This window comes from Haliaeetus albicilla, chromosome 5 (assembly GCF_947461875.1).
Source record: "Haliaeetus albicilla chromosome 5, bHalAlb1.1, whole genome shotgun sequence".
Classification (NCBI taxonomy): domain Eukaryota; kingdom Metazoa; phylum Chordata; class Aves; order Accipitriformes; family Accipitridae; genus Haliaeetus; species Haliaeetus albicilla.
In genome coordinates, this window is record NC_091487.1 from 6103071 (window position 1) to 6131024 (window position 27954).

General features: G+C 35.9%; 1 protein-coding gene across 5 annotated transcripts in view; it reads left to right on the forward strand.

Annotated features, from left to right (window-relative positions):
• ARID4A (AT-rich interaction domain 4A) overlaps window positions 1-27954 on the forward strand; it is a 51004-nt gene that overhangs the window by 18635 nt on the left and 4415 nt on the right. For 2 of the 5 annotated variants that reach the window (XM_069783160.1, XM_069783159.1), the window contains exons 8-21: window positions 417-549; window positions 2458-2537; window positions 4295-4371; window positions 6228-6394; window positions 14841-14913; window positions 17445-17539; window positions 17702-17799; window positions 19290-19518; window positions 21357-21607; window positions 23542-23739; window positions 24953-25037; window positions 25228-25429; window positions 25639-25701; window positions 26817-27947. In XM_069783160.1, the coding sequence (XP_069639261.1) occupies window positions 417-549; window positions 2458-2537; window positions 4295-4371; window positions 6228-6394; window positions 14841-14913; window positions 17445-17539; window positions 17702-17799; window positions 19290-19518; window positions 21357-21607; window positions 23542-23739; window positions 24953-25037; window positions 25228-25429; window positions 25639-25701; window positions 26817-27947 (2882 nt within the window). The remainder of the gene's footprint in view (window positions 1-416; window positions 550-2457; window positions 2538-4294; window positions 4372-6227; window positions 6395-14840; window positions 14914-17444; window positions 17540-17701; window positions 17800-19289; window positions 19519-21356; window positions 21608-23541; window positions 23740-24952; window positions 25038-25227; window positions 25430-25638; window positions 25702-26816; window positions 27948-27954) is intronic. The other 3 variants (XM_069783162.1, XM_069783161.1, XM_069783163.1) reach the window with 3 other exon arrangements.

The window sequence follows — 27954 nt, forward strand, 5'->3', positions numbered from 1 at the left end:
TAGCAAAATGTTATGCTTCTTTCATATAATAGGAACTTGTGTCAGGAAATGTAGGATGTTTAACCTTCTTTGTACTGCACAAAGTAGGAAAAAAAGGTGCTTTTAAATTTCTGGGGTAGAGACCATTTCTCTTTGTTTCATGTCTGTGCACGATCAAATCCTGATTCAGGCCTCCAATTCCAACATGATGCTGTTGTAAAATACTACTACTTGGAAAGAATTTCTACAAAATTCCTCTTACTAAGTAAGTGCACTTAAATATTAAGTGTATTTCAAGCAATTTCAGCTCTTAAAATTCTGATTTTGTTTTTGAAGCTTTGCAGAACAGGAAGAAAGATGTGGTTGTAAGCTGTATTTGCTTTCAAATACTAACTTCAGAGGAAAACTTTAAAATATTGTGTGTTTTAATAATTTAGTACTGAAGATGAAAAGGAAGAAGAAAGTAGTGAAGAAGAGGATGAAGATAAAAGGCGCCTCAATGATGAATTGCTTGGGAAAGTTGTGAGTGTGACTTTTAATTCTGAGAAGGCAGACTGGTATCCAGCTTTGGTAAGTTGCTTAAGACATTAACACCTCTAGTGTCATACTACTAATATCTTTTTAGACAAGAGTGTCATCTGACTTGTTACATTGTTCATACAGCAGTTTTCCTGGATAGGATGGTTTGCAGACTTAACAACTTTTACAGCGAAGTTGCAAATACATTCAGGCTAAGCTCTGCTGCCCATATTTGCTAAAAATACAAACCCTCTACAGTATCTATGAAGAGTAGGAGAGCAAACATTAATGTTTATGTGTAGTTACAGTTTCATACCTCTTAAGTCTTTCAAAACTGCACATAAAATGATTGGTATGTAACAATATTTGTCTTCTAAAAATACGGTATGTTAGGACTTGCATCCCAGGCAATTTAAGAACACTAGATATATGAATTTTAATTGCAATGGAATTTTTATCTTTTTGTATTTAATGTTGTCTTTTTGCTTAGACTTTCAATTTTATGAAATACTAGTTTCTTTCATGCTTGTGTTTACATAAATGGCCAGTTACTCTAGCAGTAGGGGTTGGTTATTTTTATTTGACTGTCAGTATAGGATACTGCTGTTCATTGCCATTGCTGATAATAAATATATATTAAATAAATTCAAGTACAAGTAGACTCGTACTGTAGAGGTAGACACTTTGCAGATTCTTTTTATACACAGAAAAGTTCAGGGATGCATATTAAAAGTTGCTTTCTTTAATAAACTTTTTGGTATTGTCAGACAAGCTGAATATGCATCTTCTGTCATCCATCAGAGACGCGTTTGTTTAAAAAAAAAAGGCATTTTGAGCATTAAACAGGCAGGTTTAGTTCACTAATTTTTGCAGATTTTATTTATTTAACTGTATATTCTGTAGTCCTTTCGAGTTTTCAGGGTTAGCTGGAACAAGCTGAGCTGTTACAATCTTCTAACTTAGTTTAACATCTTATTTCCCTGCCTGAATCCAGGATCAAAAGGTAACTAACTACATAGGCTTCCCTTCCTTGAAAGAACACTATGGTGTAATGTAGGGTGAATAGTTGACACTGACTTATCCAGCTTTACGTATCTCAGTTTAAAGTGTGAAATGTGGTATTGTTGTACATGTTCTGATCATTGTATATCCCTTTCCTAACAGCAGATTTTAACTGAACATTGTTCTAACTAGGGAATTAAGTTACTGAAGGCCACGTACCTGTTCTGTTCTCTGCTACCTCAGAAACAGGAATGTCTTACCTTGATTTTGAGGGTAAAACTTCTGACTCATCTGAATGGGGTGGCACAGCTTCCACTGAGTCCTGGTAGATTCAGAAGTTCATCTGCATTTGACATTTTCTGTCTATATATGGTCTAGAGCAAAATGTAAACTTGTTCTGTTTGTGGTAATACAAATACTGCAAATGCGTTTTTATCACCTTTTTAGACTTGGAGATGATACTGCTGTGGAATGATGTGCTGGATTCCACACTGGCTTATACTATTCACAACTAAAAAAAAACCAAACAAAAACCTAGTTACCTCTCAGTTTGAATGCCAAAGATCAGAAGCTGGTGTAAAATAAGTGGGGCTGTGACTTTTTAAATAGATGCTTTAAACAGGTTTTGTGTGAAGAAGAGAAAAAAAGCAGAGTGAATAAACAGGACCCCATGATGTCACCCCAGTAGACTAGTTTTGAGTTTACAAATGAAATTGCAAACTTTTCTGGCTTGTATATAACAAATAAAGCTAATCGTTTGAGGTAAACTGCTTTTTGAAATTTGTCATTGTTGGCCTTAGTAATATAAATTGGAGTAGGTTTCTTTTCTTAGAACTGGAAACTATAATAGAAGAAACAGGAAAACAGTAGTTTTCCTGCTGTCCATCTTTCTTTCCTTTCAAGATCAGCTTTTTTTTTTTTTTTTGCTTAAAAAAAGTGTTTTATTTGAAACTTCAGGTTGTGTCTCCCAGCTGTAATGATGACGTCACAGTGAAAAAGGACCAGTGTTTAGTTCGATCCTTTGCAGATTCAAAATTGTAAGTAATAGCTTACTTTCATTAAATGCATAATGGGAGAATAATGCAAAACTAATTACATATTGCTTCTGAAGACATTGTTTCTTCCAAAAGGAAAGGGTACAATTTTGTGTATTATTGGCTGTACGCATTTGTCATTGATAGTCGATTTCCAGCTAACTACTTTTGTGCTTACTTGCCTGCCTTTACATTGTGTGTACTGTACTGATAAGAGTTCATTGGATTAATAGTTTCTGGTGTTTCTTCATTTTAAAAAAAAAATTAACAACGTTGAAAAACCAGGTGTTAACACTTTAGATGACTCCTGTTCTTTGAAGTGTGAGTTTTGGTTCTAATTATTTCCCTTAATGTCTTAATTATTATGTCTTTATGGGTGTCTGCTGTAGTAGTTTGGTTATCTGATTGACTCATTACCTCCAGTGCCCAGATGTCCATGGCTGTTTAAAAAGAAAAGTTTAAAAGTGTTTATCTATTTCTTTAAATAAAAAAGTGAGTGTAAAGTAACTGTTTAATTAAAATTTTTACAGAATCTGAACCAAGATTCATGCAAAAAAAAAGAAAGGTCCTGTTAGTCCATCCCCCCTCCAAAAGTGGGAGGAGAGAGAGAGGGGCGGGGGGAAGAGAGAGACAGATGTGTGTCTTACTTAAGGAATAATATATTCAAAAGAATACAGAGACTGGTTTTTTTTTAAAGCTGTTTCCCTTTATTTCTCTTCATCCTTACTTCTAATACATGTCTCAACATACTGTAACTAAAAACTTCCTTTCCAAAGGCCAGCTGTCACCTCTCTTTCCCTCCTTCTTTCAAAGTGAACAATTTGTATTTTTTTAATAGCTGTGATTTTGAGCAGGGTACGAGTACTTGATTACTGAAATGTATTTCAAGTAACTGAAGACTTAATTCATTTTGGCCTTTTAATATGGACATGTATCATCAGCCTTTAGATAAGTCTGGTTCTTTATATGCTGAAGGTAGAATGTTATTGGAAAAGCATGCAGACTTGCTCTGTTTTACTTTTTTTTCCCCATAGTCTTATGGCTTTAACTTCAGAAAATGGCGGCCTCCAATTCCTGAGGTTTTACTCCAGTTTTTCTGAAATAATGAAAGAAGAAAAAAAATCTTTTATAATAACTCACTTGTAAGGCTTTCCTTGCAGGTTGGTTAGCATTTCTATTGTAGTAATTCAGTAACTGAATATTCAGTATAACTTTAGAACAGAGCAACTTCCATATATTTTGCTGTGAGAACACTTTTGTAATTTAAAAATAAAAATCAGCTATTTATCAATGCAGATATGTGAATTTGGCTTCACTGTTGTTCTGTGCTAGTAGAAATGCATTTTGAAAATAGAGGGCTTGTTTCTTTCATCTTAGCTAGATTGCTATTTTGGGTAGCAACTGTTGGTTGATGTGAATATTTTCAATTTAGAAAATGTTTTTTGCCTACGTAGAGTATTTTACCTTTGCAAATTTGTGCCGGTTAAACATTTAAAATAAGAGCTTTACAACCTTCTCTTAATTATTTAATAACAAGGGTTCTTTTAGTGTCTGAATTTCAAAGAAAGATTGGAAACTTACTCTGGGTTTGAATCTTTTATTAGGACCTACAATAACAAATGCCTTATGCATTTAGTTTTTAGAAAGGACCTTGAAAGTGAACAATAAATCTTGAAAATTTTAGAAATTGCTGTTTTTCTAAGTCAAATGCTTGCTTTACTGTGATTTAAAAATAATAACAGAACCTTATTCTTTTTCAGTTACTCAGTAGCAAGAAAAGACATTAAAGAACTAGATGTTCAAAACTTACCAAAATCTGAGTCCTCTCCTAAAAAAGGTAAATTAGAGTAAATTCTACGTCCTAAAGAAATCATCTTGTGCAATAGTACTTTTAACTTTTGCAGATAAATGATGGCCTGTTGATTTCTGATAATTGCTCTTGGATATTTTGCAAACAATTTTAAATGTGATGAATTAGAGAAACTTCGGATATAGCTGCCTTATTATTAAAATAGCAGCTAGTAGAAGTCTTGTTTATTTTATTTTAATTTCCTCTTTTCATTCAGTCCAGATGTGTGGAAAATGAACAGAATATTTTCAAGGTAGTGTATTTGAAATGTCATTGAACAACGGAACACATAGTTACCTCTCCTGTCACTAAAGTTTTGTGCTATTGCTCAAAACATTTTATCTTTACGTTAAAAATACCCAGACAGCAAGGTGTAAAGTTTATTAGAACAGCCTGCCTGTGATTAATGTTTGATTTAAAAGTATAATTACAGAACTTGATTTCTGGATGGATAGATGATGTAACTACAGTAATCCATGTTTTTAGTGAGCTTGTAAAAGGCCAGATTTTCACTTTAATGTAAATAATTCTTAAACTTTTAGAGTTGTTTCTCCCAGTTGGACCTCAAAACATGAAATTTGTTAAGGAGAAATATTTAAAATGTATTTATTAAAAATAATTTAAAAAACAAAAACAACCCTGCAACAAAAAACCCCACTCAACAACAATTCCTCTGGTTTGAGTAAAGGTGTGGAACAGCTTCTTAACAAATAAAGATTTAACATGATACTCACAAATGAGAGCTTGAGGTGGTTTAGATTGATTCATGTAATTCTTAATGATTTCTTGTACACTTTCTTCCTAATAACTATTTCACAGTACAAGAACTTTAGAACAGCCAAAAAAATGATTGGATGCCAAGTTTAAGATAAATTGAAGAAAGAGTTGGGGTTTTGGGTTTTTTTTTTTTTAATGCAGAACGTAATTGGGTTGTGACGTTCATTGCCATGAAGGAATATTGTTGAACCAAAGGTACTAATGGTTTCAAAAAAAGAGTTTAGACAGATTTCTGGAGGTTACTCTATCAGCAGCTATTAAAAACTGGTGCCTTTTCTTCTCCAGCAACACTGTGAATGATTCATTGCAATATGTCCCTCTTTTTGGTATTTTTCTGATTCATCTTGCTAGTCTTTTATTGTGACTGGGGGGCACGTTTTGGGGTTATCTGGGTTTGTTTTGCTTTGTTGTTTTCCCCCTTGGAGCACCTCTTCAAAGAGAAGCATATGAGGTATTCCCATTGTACAAGTGTGACTTCTCACTGTCCCATCTCTCCCATATTCATTGGTGTTATTTTTTCTGTTCGAAACATTAATGTAACATCTATGCAGTGCTCTTAAACAAAACATTTGCTTTTTTTTTTTTTTTTCAATCTGAACTTTAAGACATGAAGATATTTTGAATCTAACTGGGATGGGTTTACTTCTTTAAATAGCTTTATTACAGTATTTGTCTCTTTCATACAGAAGAAAACAGTATGCAGTTGCGCAGAATATGTGTGGATATGTATAGGTGCTTTTCTTCAATACTGTTCGCATACATAGGCGTAAACCTTAGTAGTGTTCATGGAACTTATGCGTGGAAAACTACAGGATGCCTTGTGTGGGATGGTTGTTCTCAATTCTAAACTCCTTGAGTTGCCGATACTTGATTTTTAAAATTAGACAGTCTCAAAACATAAACTGTGTAAACTGAGTGTTTAAAGCTGAAGTATCTGTTTTATGACTTAATTCTATTTTTGGTTTAAGTTGGCATTGTGATTTACAAGAACGTGAAAAGGAAATTAAAAATGCTTTGTGACTGTGAATACTGCGGATGAGGTAAAAGCGGGGCGCTTTCTTCTGTAGGGCTACAGGAGGCAAGCATGTTTCTCAACACAAAGGGTGTTCCTCGGAACTGGAAAATGGACATAAGTGAAATTCTGGAGTCCTCTAGCAGTGATGAGGAAGATGGAGCTGCTGCAGAAACTGATGAAGAGGAGGAAAAAAGAGAAGAGAAAACTGAAGAAGTAGTCGTAAGTCTGGGCAATTTCAGTCATTCTTCAAAGATAATTTAATAACTTGCATGCCTGAAGATCCTGCACTTTCCAGCATTTTAGTCTCAGGCGTAGCTTACTCACTTCAACTTCTTTTCAGACCTATTCATCTTCCCTTTGCTACAGCCATCTTTATTGGGATTTGTGACCAGTGGCAGATTGCCACATGCTATCCAGTGCAGAAAGTGGAGACAAATCTCAGAAATTAAGAATTCGAGGCAGAGAAGAGTGATAGAAGGAATCTGGGTCCAAAGGAGAGACATGAACGGAAAATTGATGCTGAGCCTAATAGTAGTAATCCAACCTTAAATAGCAGTAACTTTGTATTTTTCTTTTGTACTTTATATGTAGGTTATATAAAGAGTAACTTCTTTCTGAAAACAGTAGTTTGATTAAAATAAAAACAAAAAAAAACAAACCGAAAAACTATTAAAGCAAAAGCAGTAGGCTGACTGAAAGTATGAGCTAATGCGCAGTGCCTGTTAAAGCTATTTGGTGCCTAAGAGACTATTTAAGAGCAGTGCAGGAGTTACCTTTGTAAGTGTTAGGTTTTCTTAACACCAGTTTTACAGGTTGGGAATTGCAGAATCATATGCTACGATGTGGATGGACTTTCTGTCCAGTATTTACAGTAAAATGTTTTTCTGCATTGAAATATTTTGAGTGGCTCCTTTTCCACAAAGATAGGCAGTTTCTTCGTGTCATCAAAGCGGCATTTACAGAATTTCCCTTTATTTCTGCTACCTGTTTTTAACCTTGATGCTATCTTTAGAAGCAGGGGGAGGAGGGGCTGTTTGGTTGTGGGATTTGTTTGTTTTCTTTTCCCCTCGTCGTGCGATTTTTCACCGTACGCTCGGAACCATTCCTTTGTATAGAAAAACGACGTGAAGTTTGTCTTCTGAGGAAGGTCAAACACCGTTTCCCTTTCGCTTCCCCTGTCAGCGTGCGGTTTTGTCAGCCCGAACACAGAATGGCCGTTCATACTTGGAGGCGGCCTACAGCGTTGCCACGGCAACCGAGTGTTGGTTGGCAGCGCGCATGCGCGGGGAGGGGGTGGGGGTGTGGTGGGGGGGAGCGGGCTCTGGAGCGGAGGCTTGGCCGCCGGCCAGGGGGGAGGCTTGCCAGATGCTTTGAAATGGGCTGTCTCTTTTCTTTGCCTTTCATGTAATGTCTGATTTTTCACAATTTTTTTTATTTAAAATTTTTTTTAATTTAATTTTTTTTTTTATTTGATTTTATTTTTTTTGTATGGAAGAGAATGTAAGTAATGCCGTATAACTGCGGATGCCGTGCAGGGAGGGAGAAAGCGAGCAAATATTTGGAAGTCAGGCTGAAATATGTCCAGGCAGTGGGCAGATTAGATAGAAAGGAAGTAAAACCATTTTACATTTGAAAGAATGCAGCTCCTAGGTAAGGATTCTGTGTTTTAATCTGTAATGTTAACATGGTTGTTAAGAATGCGGATTTGACTTGGATTTCTGATCTGGGAACTGTCTGGTGGAGCATGCAGCCAGAGTAGATCTTTCCAGGTAAAAAAAAGACAATAAGAATCTATTTTTAGGTGTTAATTTTATGCCTTGATAACAGTGTTCTGGAAAATGGAGTAGATGTCTGTGTGAGAATAATGGTATGATTAGATAAATATAAGGATAAATGTGTGCAGAATATAAAATCCTCTGGGTTTTTTCCTCTGTTTGCAGTGAAAAGGACTGAATAGGCCACATTTTGCAGGGTGTGAACTGTTGCAGTGTGTATTGGTCTGTTTGTATTAACGTTGGTTAAAATTGCAGAGTATCAGTCACTAAAAATCAAGGATTGCTATACTACTTTTCTAGTATCCATTTTAATACCATTTTTCATGTCTATTGCATAAAAGTGCTGTGTGTTTCAAACAAAGAAGGGGGAGGGGGGAGCTTGGTGGTTTAAAAAAAAAAAAAAAAGGGCATTACTGTAAAAGAAATAGAGGTTATTTTTAAAGAATAATCTAAATGTAGAGTAGTGAAGCAAAGATTCCAGACAGGTAGATGTGCTGGTAGGAGAAGCTGTAGAATCCATTATTTCCAGGTGACAAGCAGGCATGTAAAAATAAGGTGAGCATCTTCATGCTGAAGCTATGTAGCAGAGGATAGATATTAATCTTTTTAGTTTATGTCAGAGCAGAACTGTCATGCCGGCCCATTAAATCAAATTCCTGATTCAATTGTTGCAATACAATACATATTCTTATTTTAATTGTGGGCCATGCTGGATATTGCAATTAGCATTTAGGGAATTTATCATAATTTCTTTTTTCTTAGAAATGCGGTAATACTGGTTACAGAGAGAATCGACAAGTGAGTGATTTTTTTTTTTTGCCTTTATTTGACTACAGATGTTGAATTACTCAAATTTTGCATTTACATTTTGTAGAGTTTCTCCCTTTTTTAATCAAGGTCAAAAATAGCTTCTGTCCATCCTCTCCCAGAATGTTCTCAGTAGACCTTTTGTTTTAGAACTGCATATTGTTATATTACTAGAGATGGGAGGGAGATTTTTAAAATTATTTTTACCCCCGCCCCCCATCTCCTGAAATGCACAGCAGCTTTGCTGTCAAGGCCAGCCGTGATAGGCCTTCATTATATCAATCAAATGGACATAGACCTACTTAATATATGATGAGAGGTTAAAGTCAGTCAGAAGAGTCTAATTCTGGGAATGGAAAGGATCCTGTTTATCTAAAGTAGGATCTTTTGTAATGATAATGGAGCAGAGAGATCTACTGTGGCTGGTATTAGTAGATCCTACCATTTTTCCAGTAGCTGGGTTAAAATCTGTAACTTTGTTTTGACAGAGACTGTCTTTTGAACTGTGCTGCCTTTCATGACATCTTAAAGAGTTAGGGTAGAATTGGTACAATAAGATTTCGAGGCTTTACATGGTTGTTCTTTGATGGCTTTTGTAATTTAAGGAGTGGGAACCAATATGGTGGTGGTAAGATGCTAATCCTCCTCATCGGTGGTAACTGACTTGTGTGGTCCGGAGTTGACTACGAAGGGGGACAATATGGAAATTGCTTGTCACTGACTTTAACAGGGATTGTGTTAGATTGCTCAGCATGTTCAAGTTGTTGGATTTTTGGCAATAAATGCAATACATAGTGCAACTCAGGATTACTTTTCATTCACAATGTGAGGTTTGAATAACAGAACAGATATTGCTTGTGTCATAAAAAGTGAAAAAATATGGAGGTACTATAGAAAAAAATTATTTATCAAATGAAAATTTAAAGAATCACTCAATTGGTTTGAATCTAGATAAAAATCTGGATATTGCTTTTGGTTCTTATCCAGTTTTCAACATGTCAGTAGAAGAGAATTAACTGGGTTTTGAGGGTACATTTGGCAGTCAAAGAATGCACTGCAGCTAAAAGGAAAGAGAAAATCTAAACTCCAGTATCTCCACATAGAAATAGAAGCTTTTGGGACATTACCTGATTTTTATTAAAAATCAGATTATATATACTACTGTATTTGCTTGTATTTAAGCTGTTATGTCAGGGAAGAAATCATACCTATTTGTTTCTCAGGATTAAATAGTCAAATATTCTGTTTTACAAGAGAATGTGTAGGCAACATTTGGTTTTGCCTCTCAGTCTCCCTGTAGCTATTCTGATTCCAAAAGAATCAAGATTTGAACTTGCAGTTATTTGAAATATATTTTCAGTATGTGTTCTTAATAGATAAATTCACATAAGATCAGAGTGAAAGTAATGAATTTGTTCTTTAGAGTTTGAATTTTGTAAGTTTCAAAGCTGTATCTTTTTACAATATCAAGAGTGGGGAAAAAGGGATTTCTATCTTACCTGTAGCATGGGTTATAACACCATCTTTGAGAGACTCTTCCAACTTACCTACGTCACTTTAGTAGCAGTTCCTTGTTCTTTCACTTCCCTCACCCCACCCCCAATTGAACATGCAAAAAATGTTCAGAAAAAAATTCTAGCTAGCTGGTCTCCATGCCCCTCATTGAAGGAGTTGTAGCACCTCTACGTGTATGCTTAGAGGAATTTTCTCTTAGTCCTCATTTTGACAGTCACCTGAAGGATGTATGTGTAGTGTGTTAATAGTGTGCATTTATTTCAAGTTTTTAGGCTTCTTGCATCACAACAGCATCAAGAAACATTGGTCACAGTTGCTTTACATTGTTGAGCAGGGAAAATGCCAGAAGCATTTTCCAATGTACCTATTCTGCAAATAAGCAAGGATTTCAGTTCTCATGATAAGTCATTACCATATATTTTATTACCACTAAGTTCATAAAGGAAGGATGATTATATGAAATCTATGATGTGTTTTAGGAGGCTTGAGATTCCTACAAATGATCAGTAGTCATCTATTAAAATATTTACATTTTGCTTCAAAGTAGTTCTTGTTTCCCATGTAGTCTTTTCTCTAAGTGACTGTGGGAGACCAAATAAAATGATGCCCAAATCATCCATTTCTGTTGCAGCCTATGAGTATTTTAAGATAATGTTGAAAAAGCTGACTCTAAAAGTTAAATACAAGAGTACAGCAATTTCAAAGTTAATGAAGCATGGTATCCAGAAACAAGTAGTTTATTTACATCTACAAAAACCCCTAAGTCTAATACATAGAATAGCCTTTAAAAAAAATAGCTAATCATTGATTAGCTAATCATCCTTCTCATGCATGCATGCATTTGTAGGAGTTTTGGCTACTGTGAAGCATGGCCTGGATCATACCATGCTCAAATGTTCTTTACAAAGACTTTCTTGCTCGCAATTTTATGCTAACAGGCATTCTTAGAAAATTCCTCTAAGAGGAGCAAAGAAGTTGCAAACTGAGACGCAGCTCTAGAGTGAGTCATTGTTGAGGATGGTTCAATTCCTGGTTCTTGTTGGTAGAAATTAACATTTTAAGACCACTCATCTCCACATGGTGTAAAGCTGTTAACTTGTTGCAATCAGTTTAATTCTTTTCATTTCCTTAATTAGCGTTCAAACTTGGCATCAGAAAGCAAATGTGCAAGTGATGAAAATGCATTTAAGTACTCTGAAGCAACAAAATTACATTAATGCTAATTCTGGCAGCTTGTCTTGATCATATACCCTTCTGAACTCCAAATCCTCTACACATTGTTCTTCCTCTTAGCATGCATTTATTTCACAGTAGAGTTTATGGTATTGCCAGTCTGTTAATAACATAAAAGAAAGATCTGTCCCTGGTACCTTAGCCCTGTATTGATTGAGTATATGGTGTACATGCTTGTAAGTAGAGATTCATTCTTTGTTTTGTAAAAGAAGCTATTTCATCCTTTGTGCTCCCACTCAGCTCTACAGATTAGCATCCACAGAAGCTTTAACATCTTTCTGTAGACTAAAGTATGAGTCAGGAAAACAGAGCTATATTCTTGTTTAAAATCATGCTGAAGACAGAGGCAAAACTCACGGTGAATAAAGTGGCTTGAAACCAAATGAAGCAAAGCCACTTAAAAGTTTTCTACAAGTTTCTGTGGGTTTTATGTTTTGCTTATTTACTGGTTGTTATTATCAAAATAATTTTACAAAATACTTGAACACTGTTAGTGTTACTTGAAAGGCAATAAGAAATTAAGTTGGGAAAGGAGTATGTCCCTTACACAGAGATCCTATGTTTGTTGTTAATTTTATTGTTTTGCTGTTTACAATATTCTTTAACTGATGTGACCTGCTAGTCAGAAAGGAGGAAGCAAATCTCAAACCCATACAATTTCAACTTTTTAATTATAAGCCAAAAGGGGCATCTTGGAGATTTTTTTTTTAATGAAATTCAGCCTCTTGCCCTGAAACAAACAAAAAAAATTCTCATTTTGCATTTAGTTACAGGTATTGGATGAACAACAGAAAGTTCTCCATTTTTAACTCCTGCCACTAAAAAATTTCATATTGTTTTGCCTCTCGCTTGGACTTATCTTTAGCTACGATTTCCCTTTCTTGCAACATCTGTATAGGAAGAAAATGAAATGGAGAGACAGAACTCTCTTAAGAAAACTGATTTTGAACAGTTGTCACTGTGGCCTTACTTATGCCCAGTCTAAAATGGTTATAAGTGTCTGGATAGCAGAAGTGAGTTTTGGAGTGTAGCAGTGTTGCCCTGGTGCCTGCTGGAAAGAGATGCTGGGAATTTTAGCTCTCTAGTCACTCACTGATGGTGATCGCAGGTTGTGGCATCAACATTTCTCAGGTGTTTTCTTCCCTTTGGGTGCAGATTTAAGGTTGCTGATAGAGCAGCTTAGATGGTTGATGTCTTTAAAATAAAACTCAACTCTAATGCAGAACAGTAGACACTCCTGGAAATTCATTATGTCCAGTTACAAATAGATAACCTTGATTTTAAAAATGACCTCTTATAAAAATTCACGTATCTTAATGTTGCAGTAAGCATTTCCATGAAGGGTTTGTCTTTCTTATTCTGGCCAGTAGCAAAAAAAGACTTTGAAATAGCTGATACATGATATATTCAGGTCTTATTCAAGTCACCTCTCAGAAGGATTTGGTATCTACTCTGGCATTGGTACCAGGCACAGTTCAGACTCCTTCTGTCAAGGGGTGGCAACCTCGCTCATGCACCATCAACAGACAGAAGTAGGTACAGGATTCAGAATGTCTCACATAGGTGGATGAATATTGCAGGCAGGTTTTATGCCCCTGTCCTCTAAGTATATAAAAGCTTTTCAACTTTTCTTTTTGCTTTTTTTCAGCTGAAAATACTTGGTATCAGTGAAATGGTTAACATTCTGTCTGCAAGAGTGCTATTTCTAACCTACACTTCTGCTGTTCTGACCTACAGTTCTGGTTTGGCATTATGCCCACATAAAAGAAATGGTTTGAATTTAACTATTCAGAAGTATTTCTGAATGTTTACTGTTACATAGATGTATTTAGTTTGCATGGTTTGAGTCGTATTGCCTTTAATCAGTAAACATTACAGTAGATGGTAGAAATTTCTCGATCTTGAAGTTGGTTTGCAATCTAGATGGAGAGAAAAAAGCTGTGGTTTCTATAGCAATAATTCATTTGTTAACCTGGAAGAACGTAGTAATCCTATAGATAACTGTTTCTCTTTATATAATCGCTATGATATGCAATATAAGCAAATGGTAACTGATGCTGTACAACATTGTAATTATTAATTTAATTTCCTCAAATTACTGCCCAAGAAAAAAATAGGAAAATAAGAAACAGATATTGTCTCTGCCTGATTGTAGGTGATCCCTGTTGGGCTTTGAAGCTCAGAATGCACTGAAGCAGGCAGGGCTGAAATTCATTCTGATGCTGGGTAGATTGCTTTCTGGTTAACAAGGCAGTAGCATATACATTTACATTTCACTGCCTGTCTTCCTGCCTTGAAGCTTAAAGTTTACAGAATGCAGAGACAACTGAAATTGAAATTGCTATTCTGGTTTCCTTCTGGAACGGCTTGTGACTTTTTTCTGTTATTTTTTAATAATGTAATGATAAGATTTTTTTGACACATATTGTACATCTTTCCTCCAAGACAGCTGCAGCCTTCCTTGTGCAAACTGCCTTACCAGCAATCCCGATGATTGCCAGGCTGGCAGGAAGAAAGTGGTGTGCGTAAAGCGTTGCAGGAAAAAGATTTTTCTCCCTTTTTTTTTTTTTTTGTCTCCACTAGAATCTCAGAATTCCATGAAGTATATGTAGATATGTAGACATTATTTCCTCTCCGCACCCCCCAATAAATTTACTTTAATTTCATGGCTTTCACCTGAATAAAAGAAAATCTTCATTTTACACTGTGGACTGCTTACCATAAAGTTCATAAGTGCTTGTCTCTTCGAGGCTTTAAGTTGTAAAGATAAAACTAAAGAATTTATAATAATAAATTATAGAAGTGACTCTAAAAGTGTTTCCAAATATGAGCTGAATTCAAGCATTGGAGCTTAGTCACAATATGAATACTGTCTGGAGCATCAAAACCAGAAAAGGTTGGAGAAAGAATTGTTCTGCAACCTTAGCTATAGTTGGGGTAAGGAAGATGAGTTAAACAAAAAACCCCCAAGCAAGCAAAAAAACTAAACCAAAAAACCTAGAGTTCCATGAACTGCCTCAGTCTTGTAAATAACAGGCCTTTTCTGTATTAGAACAATATGTTAAGTATATTTGTGTTTTGATTTTGAAGAGTCACACTTAAATTCTTTCTGTCATGGATTGAGGCTTTCCCTGACCTGCATTTTGGTTTTTCCTCCTGAGGTGTGCATGTCGGTTTCCTGAGTAAATTTTGTTTTCTGCATATTTCACCATTGTACGGGTGCAGGGCCAAATGGGAAGTGGTTTGCATTTAGTTCTTGCTGTTAGGCTTTTGTATAAATAAATTGTTACTTTGTGTATTTTATGTTTTCATTATGACTGCCTTTGTTTTCACAGCCTGAGGAAGAGCTTGATCCTGAAGAGAGGGACAACTTCCTCCAACAGCTTTACAAGTTTATGGAAGACAGAGGTAACACTGAATTATTACTATTTTTTTTTATTTATGTAATCTCATGTCCAATTTTTTTAATGGCTTTTAAAAATTGCTTTTAACTGTAATGGATGTTATTATGAGCATATTCTTATGTCAGTGAAAAAAAGATAACAGCTAATCTTGTGCAAGGAGAAACGCCCATTTTCACATGTGGAAGGTCTGCTTCCACTACTTTGAAGCACAGCACACAAAGGAAACTCAAATCCTCCCTGAGGTGTTTTGTTTTTGTTTTGCTTTCACAAAACCTTTTTTATGCTAACAATCCCTGTTAAATAAGCTCTTGGTTGATTTCTTGTTGTGACAGCCATGGCTGGGAACTCTGCTGCTGTTAATCTCAGGCTGGAACCTGAGGAGGCTATTCATGGATGGTGAAATTGAACCAGCAGAGAATGGGAGATGTGCCGTCTTCAAGTCTCCTTGCAGAACTGTCTTAATCATGCGCAGATGTAGCAGTGATACTCACCTGAAGAGACAACTTAAAAGATTCTACTTTGTCCTGTAGCTAGAACAAGAAAATAGCATATTTTAAATGTCTGTCTTTACAGAATTAGGTGAGACTGTAATAAATTGGAATAGTTAAAGTCCTGGCATAAAACATATATTGGAAGTGCATGTGCTATGTATAGATAGACAGCAGGATATACCTGCTGACTTGGGAGAACTGTTGTTGTATAAACCATTCACATTTGCAGTTGTGATGTGACTTGACACTAAAATGGAAGGTTTTCTGTCCCTCGGCTGCACATCCCTGCCCCCCCCCCCCCCCCCCTTTTATTTTAAGTATATTTAAGGCTGGAAAGAGTTTTATCTTTTAGAGTATATTTGTTTTATTCATTTTTCTTGCTTTTTAGTTCAAATATTGTAAGTGTTAATCCTGCAATAACATCGGTGGAGGTAGATTACAAGTGCAGCTACTGCCTTTTTCCTTCTTCTTTCTTTCTTTTTGCTTGACAAAAATTACCTGAATGATATATCCTTAGCAGCATATAGTAGAGCAAACATTGGTGTACTTGAATTTGAAATAACCAGAGCTAAGAGTAAAATGTAAAGTGCACAAAGTGTCCGAATATTTCCCCCTTTCTTTCTTTTTTTTTTCTTGGGCTTTAAAATTGGGGGGGGGAATCAAATCACCTTTGTAAAAGAGCCTCTGCATCCCTATTAACGAGGTGTGTTCTAGACCACAGAATCGTAAAAGAACAGTTCCAAGTCTGTCTGTTCAATATTGCCAGTTATCACAGGTTTAGAAATTGATCATGTATTGTAGCAAAGTATACTGGAGTTCATTCAATATAATTTTGAGGTCTCCTGTGTATAACCAGTGTTTCTGGAGAATAACCTGCCTTGGGAGAATAAGAGGCTATGTCAGGGGAAAAAAAAATCCCTATGCTGCTGGACTAATGCACAATTTTCTTTCTTTCCTAGTAAGCCTGATTCTTCCCCCTTTTCTGTTTTCCTCCTTCCTTACTCCCTTTCTTAAGTACTTTAGACTACAAATCAAGTAGGGATCATGTCAGGGACTTGTAGAGAGGCAAAAGACGAAAGCATTTGTGCACTGAATTTGAAGACTCGGTCTAGAAACGATTCTTTAAGCTAGTATGTTGATTGAGTAATGTACAGGACTTTTTCAGGACTGGGTCTTTCCCCCGCCTGTCTACTTTTTTTACTCTGTCCTTATAGCAAGATGTCTGTTCCCACCAGATTTATTCTACATTCTGGTCTCTCAGTATGAATGGTTTGATTTGTGTAATCATGACAGTATTCCTAAAGTCCTATAAAATTATTTTAATGATTCCAAATATAATTGCAAGAAGATGAAGGAAGATGAGAAGCAGCAGGGAGGAGGTTTGATATTCTTCCTTGCTGGGAGGAATGCTGTCTACGTATGCAGCCAGTTGCCCCAAGTCACTTTTGGTTTCTCCTTTTGCAATTAATTACTGTTCTTTATATCATTGCCACTTACCCGATTTGAGTTCTTTCTTTTTCCTGGAACTGTCCCAAATATTCATGTCCTATTAGAGCTTTAGGGTTTTTCACATTCTGACAATTTGCCTGTGTATCTTTTTCTAAACCAAGATTTCTGCTTCTTCCCCATTCCTTTCAGACCACAGTGTTTGAGTTAATCTCTTTGCACATTGCTATATTCCAGCATTCATCAGGTGTTCTGTGGAGCTTGCTGCAATTCTGGCTGTCGTCCCCACTCAAGAGAGGAACAGTGGGATGCAGCCAGTTGGAGGGGGGTTATTGCACAAATCTGAAAAGGAGGTCGAGAAATCGTAGTTATCAAGCAGCTGGTGCTAGTATGCTAATAAACCACTCTGAAATGTGTGATGCATTCAAAAGAGGGTGTAGCCTTAATAAGTGATTGGAAAGTACTGACTTGTGACATATTTTAGAACTATTTTAAAAATGTAGAAAGTTATTAATAATTGAATGTGTGTTAAAGGAATGGAAGAAGCGGTTTGCTGTTCTTTGTGATAACTTCTTATTTCTGGTTTTGTTTTGTTTAGGTACTCCTATCAATAAACCACCTGTTCTGGGCTATAAGGACCTTAATCTCTTCAAACTTTTTAGACTGGTGTATCAGCAGGGTGGGTGTGACAATGTAAGTGTTGCATGTTTCACAACTAAATGTGTCCATTCTTAAAGGCTGTGGCTTGTGGCTGTGTTAGATATACTTCCTTAATGTTCTTGGTTAACAAAACCTGAAAACTTCCTTTTTTTTCTTTTTTCTTTTTTTTCTTTTTTTGTTTTTTTTTCCCCAAAGATTGAGAGTGGTGCTGTATGGAAGCAAATTTATATGGACCTTGGCATTCCTATTTTGAACTCGGCTGCTTCCTACAATGTAAAAACTGCTTATAGAAAGTAAGTTCTCATATTGTATCATGATGAAAACATTTTTCCTTTTTTTAGTAGCCTGTACAATATTAAAGCGTTTTTTGATAGTTTAGTGAAATAGTAGTTGACATTCTTCAGTTAAGGAACAGTTCTGAGCATTTTCTAGTGCTGAGGATTGAAATGGTGGAGGAAAGGAGAGTGCTCAGGGCTGCTTAAATTCCTGTTGCTCTAATACATTAGAATTCTGCTCATTTTCTTATCAAGAAGCATTCACTTTCAGCATGTGATGATGCCATTTCAGAGTACAACAATGAAATTTATAAAAAAAGCTTTGGCAAATTAAGCTTTGCAATTTATGGTGATTAACAAGAACGAACTCCATCCTCAGTCTGTAGATGCTGCACACAGCAAGGAGAATTTTATACCAGTTTCTTTAACTTCCTGAAAAAAGTTGATAGATATAGACATTTCAGATTGCATATTTAAATATCATCTTTGTGGAATCTGTAGAATAATGGCTTTAGGGCATAACTGTACATTGCTGTGGTGGATGTGACAGTATTAGGTAGTAAAATCACTGCTTGTAATGAAAAAATGCCTAAGTCTTTTTATTCTGACCCCTGGTTTTCAGTTGTATTTTAACTTTTGAAATGGAAACCTTTTAGAAATGACACTATTCAAGCTCATTTTCTAAATAAAAATTATTTTTATTATTTATCTTCCTGGAAGTTTGACAAGAAACAATTGGGCTTTTTGAGTAAAAGGGAAGAATGAGGGTCTCTTGACTCAAACCTAAGGAAATTTGGCTGATTGAATAGGGATGACTAATGACTCAACTCATGTTAATGTTGATGAAGATTAAAATATTCAGACTATCTTCAGTGGGATTTGAACTGGGCACATATTTAAGGTCTGTATTTTACAGAGAAGAGTATTTGTCGTAAAAAGAGTAATTGGTAAATATGTATTAGGTTGCTGTTACAGTGGGAATAATTATGTTGTATGGACACATGATAGTATGTTGTAACTTGCATATTTATTCTTTGAGGAATAAGCTAGTTCATATTTCTGTCACCTATAACTGGATTAGAGTGTGCACACAGGCAGTTACCAGAGAGCAAGCTGATGCATAGCAATTTGTTACCATGTGGTAACTTGTTTGTATGCCCATATTCTAATATTAGGCTGATTTTAGGTGTCATTGTGCATTTGCAAAACAGTGTACATGTCCTTAGGCTTTACTGTCATGAATTCTTAATTGGACGGGGATGAAGTTAAATTTGTGGGAAGCACCTGTGTGTATTCTTTCTCACCATGTGACTTCTGTGCATAATTGTTTCATTTCAAAATCTTCTCCGGCTTTTTATTTTTTGTTTATTTGCATTTGTTTTGTTTTGGTTTTTTCCTGAAATTACTGCTCCTCTTGCTTTTCTGTGAGCAGGAAAATAGGTTTTATACACTTAAATAAATGGAAAATAAAACATGAAATATAAATGAAACTTTATTTGTATCTATAGGTATCTTTATGGTTTTGAAGAGTACTGCCGTTCTGCAAACATTCAGTTTAGGACCATCCATCACAATGAACCAAAAGTGGTAGAGGACATACAGAAACACATGGAACCAATGGAGGAGGGTGTAAAAGAGGAACAAAAAATGCCCCCAACAGAAGTTAAAAAAGAAGCAGAAGAAAATTATTCCAGCAGTGAAAGTGAAAAAGAAGAAATAGAACTAAGATCCCCAAGGGTAAGTGGTTTGAACTGGTTTCTATTTAGTACTTAACAAAACCCCTTTGTATAGCTCACAGTTTACATAATGAGTTTTCCCTTGTGGAGTGATTGTACACTTGAATTGGCATACTTGTACAAGTGTAAGACAGGGTTCTGTGAATGCCTAGCTGGTGTTAACTGTTAATTATGTTCTACCTGTGGATAGAATCAGTTTTGATTATTTCTTCATATTCTAAACCATCCACGGGATTTGCTCAGGCTGTGTTGGATGTCAGATGTGTTTCGATTCAGGGATGGCTTGAGAGCTACTGAGAGCTGTATATCATCAGAACAGTGAATCTCAGCAGGACAGTCGTGCTTGTGGGTAAGAATTTCCGCAGGCACATGGAATCTGGAGCTTTCCAGCAAGAAGCAGGAATATCAAGGGACTGCTACAGCTTTAAGAATCAAAGGAAGACCCATTTCTCTGAGTTGTTTTTTATCACAATACCTCTTCTTTTAATAAAAGGAACTCTGCAGTTTTACAGTATGTAGACAAAAGTATAGGGAGGAACACTTAAGTTTTGTCTTCCTTTGTCTTTGAATGCTATAGAGGTGAGGGTCGTATTAGTAGTTACGTGGATAAGACCAGTGCTCCATCAGCTAGTGGATGCTGAACCTCATTGAGAGTACAAGAATACTTTTCAGGTGTTTGAATATGACTCTCTAGCACTCCTGTTAATCCTGTTAAAAAGACATTTTGTGTTCCTTAATAGAGCATGATTACTGAAGGACAAGGAATTGCTACTTTTTAAATTGTTCAAGTTGTAAGGATTCTGTTCAACTAAAATGTAATTCTATTAAAGTACCTCTTGCAAACAGCTTTTCAAGCAAGTATATGGCCTTTTAAATTAATAGGTGAAAGGACATACTTTAAACACAGCCTTAATGAACTTCCTGGCATGACATTAGCTTTGTTGTTAGTTTGTTCATTTATTTTGTGTTTTTGGAGAAAACTGGTGAGAGGATAAAGAAATGGAAGAATTTTTTGTGTTTTTTATCATTGGCTGTCTATGTTAATTTGTTAATAATTAGATATTATTTGGTTATGTATTTTATTAATTTATTAATCCAGTCACCAGCTACCTATTTATGAATGATTATTTTTCCAATGTATTAACTGTTATAGTACTGTGAATTTTAATTATTATAGTGCTTTCATTACTGTAATCTTTGGATGGCCTCCAGATAATTAACCTTGCATTCATAATGTATTTTAAATGTTCCGATTACAAAGCAATGACCCTATCAAGAGACTTTTAACAGTAAAATGATAAACCTGTACTAGATCCCCAAGAACCAGTGCAGATAGTCCCAGACAGCAATTGTCTGGCTACTCAAAGTACCTTTTAAAAATGCGATACTTACAGTTTTTCTAAAGCTGACAGATTTTTGTTCTGTGAAGTCAGCAGGTGGCTATCAGGATTGAAGATGCTGAAGGAAGATGAATTCTCTCAGTAGTCCTATACAAACACTTTAATTAATGCTGTTGCTGTAGTTGATCAAGACTTTTTAGCCCTTTCTATGAGGGCAACAGACCTTGCAGGTCCAAACAAATGTCCTGAAATCCTCCAGAAGTTAATCAGAAGCTCATCCTCATTATTCCAAACAAAGCAGAACAGCTTTATTTTGCCTTTTTCCTCAATAACAAAACTTTAAGCTATTATCTTAAGATTATAGAATAATTTGCTTTTTGGTGTTATCTTTAGCCTTTCTTCGTACAAGAATAGTATGTTTCACTTTTGCTAAGATTTGGAGCGGCTATACAGAGAACAACTGACAGGAGTCAATAAACTGATCTTATTTCTGTTCTAGGGGCGAAGACGACTTGCCCGTGATGCAACCCCAGCTAAAAAAGATAGTGAAGAGGATAAAACACAAGACAAATTAAAAGACAGTAACAAAGAAAACAAAGATATAGAGGAAACACCTGAGAATGCAGAAAAGAAAGAAAATGAAACTTCACTAGGGAGAAAAAGTATACCAAAGCAAAAAGAGAAAAAAATTAAAAAACAGGAGGATTCTGATAAAGAGTCAGACGAAGAGGAAGAGAGGCAGAGGGAGAGGTAAACATTAACTTTCATCACCTTCTTATGAGTATGTCTGTGTCATGATTGAGCTGTACTCAAAGCAGGAATATACAGAGTTGGAGATCCTACCAAGTAAAAGATGGAAATCGGGGACCTAGTTCATTCAGCCAGACAGGAAAAGGAAGGTTTTATTTCAAGCTTGTAGAGTCTGCTGTACTTTATGGAAGCATCTTTTTCTGGTGGGTGCCAGATAGTATTTTTCACTTTCATTTTCTTGAAGGTCTTGCCAAGGTTGTGTTGGTGTTTTGTCACACCAGTACGTACAGACATCAGGTAGACCAGGCTATAAGTATGCCAGGTGCTGTATGGATTGTGAGCAACTGTTTGGGCAGACTTTTCTGGGCAGTTGAAATATAAATGGAAAAGAGAGCCCCTCTTCTCCTGTGCTTTTGTTTAAATGTTTGGTGGTGGCTGGTGAACCTAGAGCTTGCTTGTTTTTATTGTTACTTGATGTATTGTAGGCAGGCAGGAAGGGGTTGAGCTAATAAAGCAAAGGAGAAGGAGAGAGGGAGTTTGAATGAAACCTAAAGGTAGGTAGAAGAGGAGAGGATGGAGAGACATGGAAGGGCAAAGGGAAAATAGCATCCTGAGACTAAGCTTGACAAGTTAAATTGGATTTATAGTCCTAGTTACAAACGAGTTGTGACGAAGTGACTAATTTATTACCAGAGTAGACCTCTTCTTAGCTAACTTTGGCTGTGGTCAAGGGCAATGTCTTACCTGCTTAAGCTGCCTTTCTTACCTTGTTTTTCTTGTCCATGTGGCTAAGTGGTGTGGACACAAGTTGATACTGAATAAAGCCTGATAGGAGTATTGCATATTTTCTTCTAAAGAACTTTGAGGAGTGGGAAAAACACACAGTTATTTTAAAGAAAGTGTCACTGTGCTGTCAAAAAAAAAAATAAAATCTTGCAGTACACCATAGCATGCAGAAATGCCTCAAATGAATGTACAGTGTGGGTGTGCAGCAGGTTGCAGAGGTATGTCGGATGACTAAGGCCTGAAAGAGTTTTCTTTAAGTGGCATGAATGGTGCTTGTCCTCTTTCTTTTAATTGTTTGCCACAACAAGATAGTTCAGCTTTCACTGAAGGCTAGCAAATATATTTAATTAAAAGCAAACCCATAGTCTTTTTCAGTATTTTCTTTCTTGGTGATTTTTTTGTAGTTTTAACTTTTACATTATGTTAAATTCACCCTAAAATAGGGAGAGAAGTATAGGTAAAGTAGGTTAGATTGTAATTCTTGAAAATATGATTAAGTAGAATGTTTAAATATTAGATATACCTATAATAAGAGGTAGATACAGCTAATAAGAGCTGTATAGACACTTTTAATCTTGGTTAAATATTGTTGTAATCAACTTTTTTTTTCAATTGAATCGTGTTTGTATCATGAGAGGATACTATGATGGCAATTCAGACTTGTGTGCACTGTTAGTAAACCCTAGCTTATTATCCGAACTGCAGAAGTAAGAATTTTTTTTTTAAATAGTGTGTCAAATTCAAGCCTATTTTAAAAGCTGAGAATCGTTCTTCCTGTCTTATTTAGGAGCCAAACACTGAGTTAACTTTTTCTTCTTTTTGTATTATCAAAATATTCATTTAAAAAAATAAGCTTTAAGCTTTGAGGTGTAATCTTTAAGCTTTGAGTTGTACACCTGATAAATTGCATTTAAATTACAATATAACTTTTCTGGACATTTTTGGCACTTACCCCTATTCTCTCTAAGTCCTGTTCTTGATTTTAAAAAGCTGTGTCCAAGCTAGCTTCAGAGGCAGTGCAGGATACAGAAAATGAAAGAATTTTTTCTTGCAGCCTTTTTCTTTTGTAGTAGCTTGGCTATGCTAGTTAAATGTTAAAACTTTAATTATCACTAATTAGTGGGCATTTTAAATACACTTTACTGCAGGGAGGAAACTGAGAACAAAGGAGAATCAGAAGGTGAAGAGGATGAGGAGGATGCAGAACCCTGCCTGACTGGAACCAAAGTGAAAGTAAAATATGGACGTGGAAAGACTCAAAAAATTTATGAAGCCAGTATTAAAAGCACAGAAATTGATGATGGAGAAGTTTTATATTTAGTTCATTACTATGGTTGGAATGTAAGGTGAGGATAACAAATTGCCTTTCATTTCTTTGTTAGAAGGATTATTTGTAAAAGAATTTTTTTTTAAGAAAAAAGAGAAAGATTATAAATGACTTGGGTCCAGATTGAATTATCAACATGATAACAGGATCTGACTCTTATTACACTTCTCAATGTTAGTAATTTTGTTCATGATATGACACTATTGCATTGAAATCTCAGAATATACTTGTATGTTTCCAAGTTTCCATCTGGCTTAAAGTGAGTAATCCTCACTCCTCAGAAGAGCATCCCTGTAATTTATTGTGTCAGCTAGTGTTAGCACTATCAGACTTTTTTATTTAAGGGAGTCATTGATAATGGTGAAGACATCTACAGTTAAGTGTATCAAGCACTGAAATTTTGGCAACAAAATTTATTCCTGTATTGAATGTTGACTGTGATTATAAAGAACGGTTGTTACATGTAGAGAGGGTAGGAGAAGACTAAGCAACAAAGAACTACAGAAAAAAAATTATCAAATGCTTCTCTTGGCAGCCATGCTTTATATTCAATACTGCTGTAGAAAAGCCTTTTTTTGTTGTTGTTAAGAGCTTTGTGATTATGTAGACAAAAATATCACAAAACCGATCATTTTTAAAAATAGAACACTTCTGGTATATAACTTGAGATATTCCAAATCCATGCATTTGTAAGTAAAATAAGCAAATTTCTTTATGTGGCAACGTAAAGTTTATGTGTGGGGAACGTATCCCCCAAATACTTATGTGTCCTTTTGCCTTATTAGTGACTCAGGAGATTTTGAGGAGCACTAGTAGTGTATTTGTGCTTTTTCAGAATCTCATCCAGTTTGTTGCTATAATTTAAAAACTTTACCTTTAAAAAAAAAAAAGTACATTTTACTGTTGAGGCACAGTGTGGTGAAAACTGCCTTTGGTATATAATGTGAAATATTGACAAACTTTGTAGCTGACTCAGTCCCCTGAGTTCCAGTGCTTTGCTAGCAAGAGACAGGGAAGTTTGCACCTCCATTCCCCCATTCCCCCCTTTTTTTTAATGGGCTAGAAGTGTAATTAATCTTTCTAATGCCAGATACTGCATGTGTTTGTAAATACACGCTCTGCTTTCCTGCCTCTCCTTAATAAATATTTTCTGTAACTCAGTCTTTTAATCTGCATATTGCAAACAACTTTTTTATGTGTAGTGATAACAGTATGTTGTTATTCACTTTTAGATACGATGAATGGGTGAAAGCTGATCGGATTATCTGGCCTGTGGACAAAGGAGGACCAAAGAGAAAACAGAAGAAAAAAACAAAAGTAATGGTTATTTCAATAAGTTTACTGTAGTACAATACTTAATGACTATCACTGTTCATTATTAAAAAAAAAAAAAAAAGTTATTCAGTCCACAGTCTAGTTTTTTTAATAGAAGTGTAGAGCAAAATGAGAAAAGGTTTGATAATCGGCAGTGAAATATATTAATAAAAATTCATTGGTTTTCCCTCAGAATAAAGAAGACAGTGAAAAGGATGAGAAGAAGGATGAGGAGAAACAAAAATCAAAGCGTGGGCGACCCCCTCTGAAATCTACTCTTCCATCAAACACATCTTGCAGTTTATCCAAAACGCCTAATAGTGAAGGTAAATCAGGAGCCAGAAGTGCACGGAACAACTTGTCAGATTCCTCACCATTACCAAATGGAACAGAAGGTACATCTAGTGCACTCGTGTTCTGGCATGGAAGTGCATGTAAACAGTGATGTAATGCGGTGCATTAGTATGACAACTTCAGCAAACACAGTGCTGTCAGCAGCTTTAAAGTCCTACTTAACCCGTCAGTGAACAAGCAATATAACAAAACAAATTTTTGATGCAGATTTTACTCTATAAAAATTAATACTTTTGATTTTGATTTTTAGCAACACCTCGCAGGCAGACGAGACGTAGCTCAGGAATGTTTGATTCTGATAGAGGATCAAACGGTGAGTGATCTCAGTCCTGTGTATGCTTTTGAGATTTTTTTCAGTACCTTTTTGAAAAGAGGTTTGATTTTTATTTTTTACTTTTTTGTTTGTTTGTTTTTCCTTTCTCCCTGTGAATTTTATTGAGGAAGTAGTTGAGCTGACACTGCTGAGGAGCACAGTTTGCTCACAGTAGAGCTGTGGCCTGGAAATGACTGTGCAAGTCATTCCATATTCTTTAGCCAGGGCCTTTCAGTCCTAATCTTGAACAGACCAAATCTAGTGGTATAGTGATAGTCTTTATTGTGGTAATTAAGTCCTCAAGCTCAGTACTACATCATCCAGCAGAGTTGTTAATTATATACAAATGACGGCAATATTTTTGGTGTTTCTAAGCCTCTGTGAACAAGAACTGAAGTGAAATCACTGTCTCCTTTTAGTACAGGTGCCTGAATAATCTTCTGGTAATGTAATAATGCTTGCTCTGTATATGGTGCGTGATTCGTACAATAGTTTAGCAATGAAATGTCCATATTGTGGTGTGGAAGGGTTTGGGGTTTTGTTTTTGTTTGTTTGGTTTTTGGTTTTTGGTTTTTTTTTTTTCTTTCTTCTGTCTGGGGGTGCATGGAGGGGAGGAGTCTTGTTTTTTGTTTTTTGTAATGTCAGGTGAGGGAGGCAATATCCACAGGTAGATACCAGATCATGGCAATCTGTAAAACTATTTTTGCTACTATAAACTGTAATTTGTTTATATTGGCTTATTTAGGAAATAGTAATAATAGAATCATAGAATATCTCAGGTTGAAAGGGACCCATAAGGATCATCAAGTCCAACTCCCTGCTTCTCACAGGACTACCTAAAACTAAATCGTATGACTAAGAGCATCATCCAGATGCTCCTTGAACTCTAATAGTACAACTACTGTTGTAGTTTCATAGAAATTTTGAGTAAAAATAAGAACTGTAATAAGTGTGTTGAATAACACGGGATTCTTTAAGTTTTAAATTGTTTATTGTAAACTGATGTGAATACCATAGATGACTGGAAAAAAAGGTTTTGTGTGGTCAAAAAAAGAAATTGTGTTGTAATTGATGATTTAGGGTGCTGTTTCCTTCTCTTTTAAAATTTTTTGCAGACTCTGGCTCATCTGACAGTGAAGCAGATGAGTCATCTGAAAAGAATTTGAATGAAGAATTTTCTCCAGAGACTTCAGAACTGGAAAAAAGTGAAAAACTACATGATGAGAAGCTAGATGAAGAAAACCCAAAGATTCCTCATGCCTTGAAAGAAAATGACAGGATGCAAGTACAGCCACTAGAAACACTGAAACTGGAAGTTGAAGAAAGTGAGCAAATTGTTCAGATCTTTGGAAACAAAACAGAACAAATAGAAGAAATCAAAAGAGAGGCTGAAAAATCACCTAAAGGAAAAGGGAGAAGGAGCAAGTCAAAAGATCCCTCTTCAGAGAATGCAAAGATTTCACCAGGAAGCCAAGAAGAGGTGGCAAATGAATCTCTTACAGAACCTGAAAGATTAGACATGTCTTCCTTGGACTGTAAAGAAATTTCCAGCACTACTGAAAGTGAAACAGAACCTCCTACAAAAGATAAGAAGCTTTTGAAAAGGAAAACTTTGGAACAAGCATCACCTGAGAAGAGAAATCGACGAGAGAGTGAGATGGAAGTGCCAAATATTGTATCTGAAGAGAGGACCAATGAATGTACTGGAGCAGAGGAATGTAGAGGGCTGAATGCTGAAGAGTCTCTCAGAACTGAAAATGAGGAAATGCCATCCCTGGTGGCAGAGTCAGTTCAGCACGGTCAGGAGCTGAGGAATGAGAACTTTGAACGTCCATCTGAAGAAAATGAGAATGTTCCCTTAAAAGATGAGGATGATGCAATGCCTCAGATTGGTCCTGAAACTTTGCTCTGCCATGAAGTAGACTTGGATGACTTGGATGAAAAGGAGAAGAGCAGTAGTGAAGATACAATATCAGAAAAGCCAGACCCTAATGCTTCAAATTCAAATCCATCTGCCTTACCCCCTGCCGTCCAGTCGAGCTTTTCAGTGGCCTCACCTCTTACTCTTAGTCAGGATGAATCACGCAGTATCAAGAGTGAAAGTGACATGACTATTGAAGTCGACAGTGTGGCAGAAGAGTCGCAAGAAGGTCTCTGTGAAAGTGAGTCTGCTAATGGATTTGAAGCCAGTACTACATCAAGCAGTTGTAGTATAGCCGTGCAAGAAAGAGAGACTGGAGAGAAAGGTGAGTA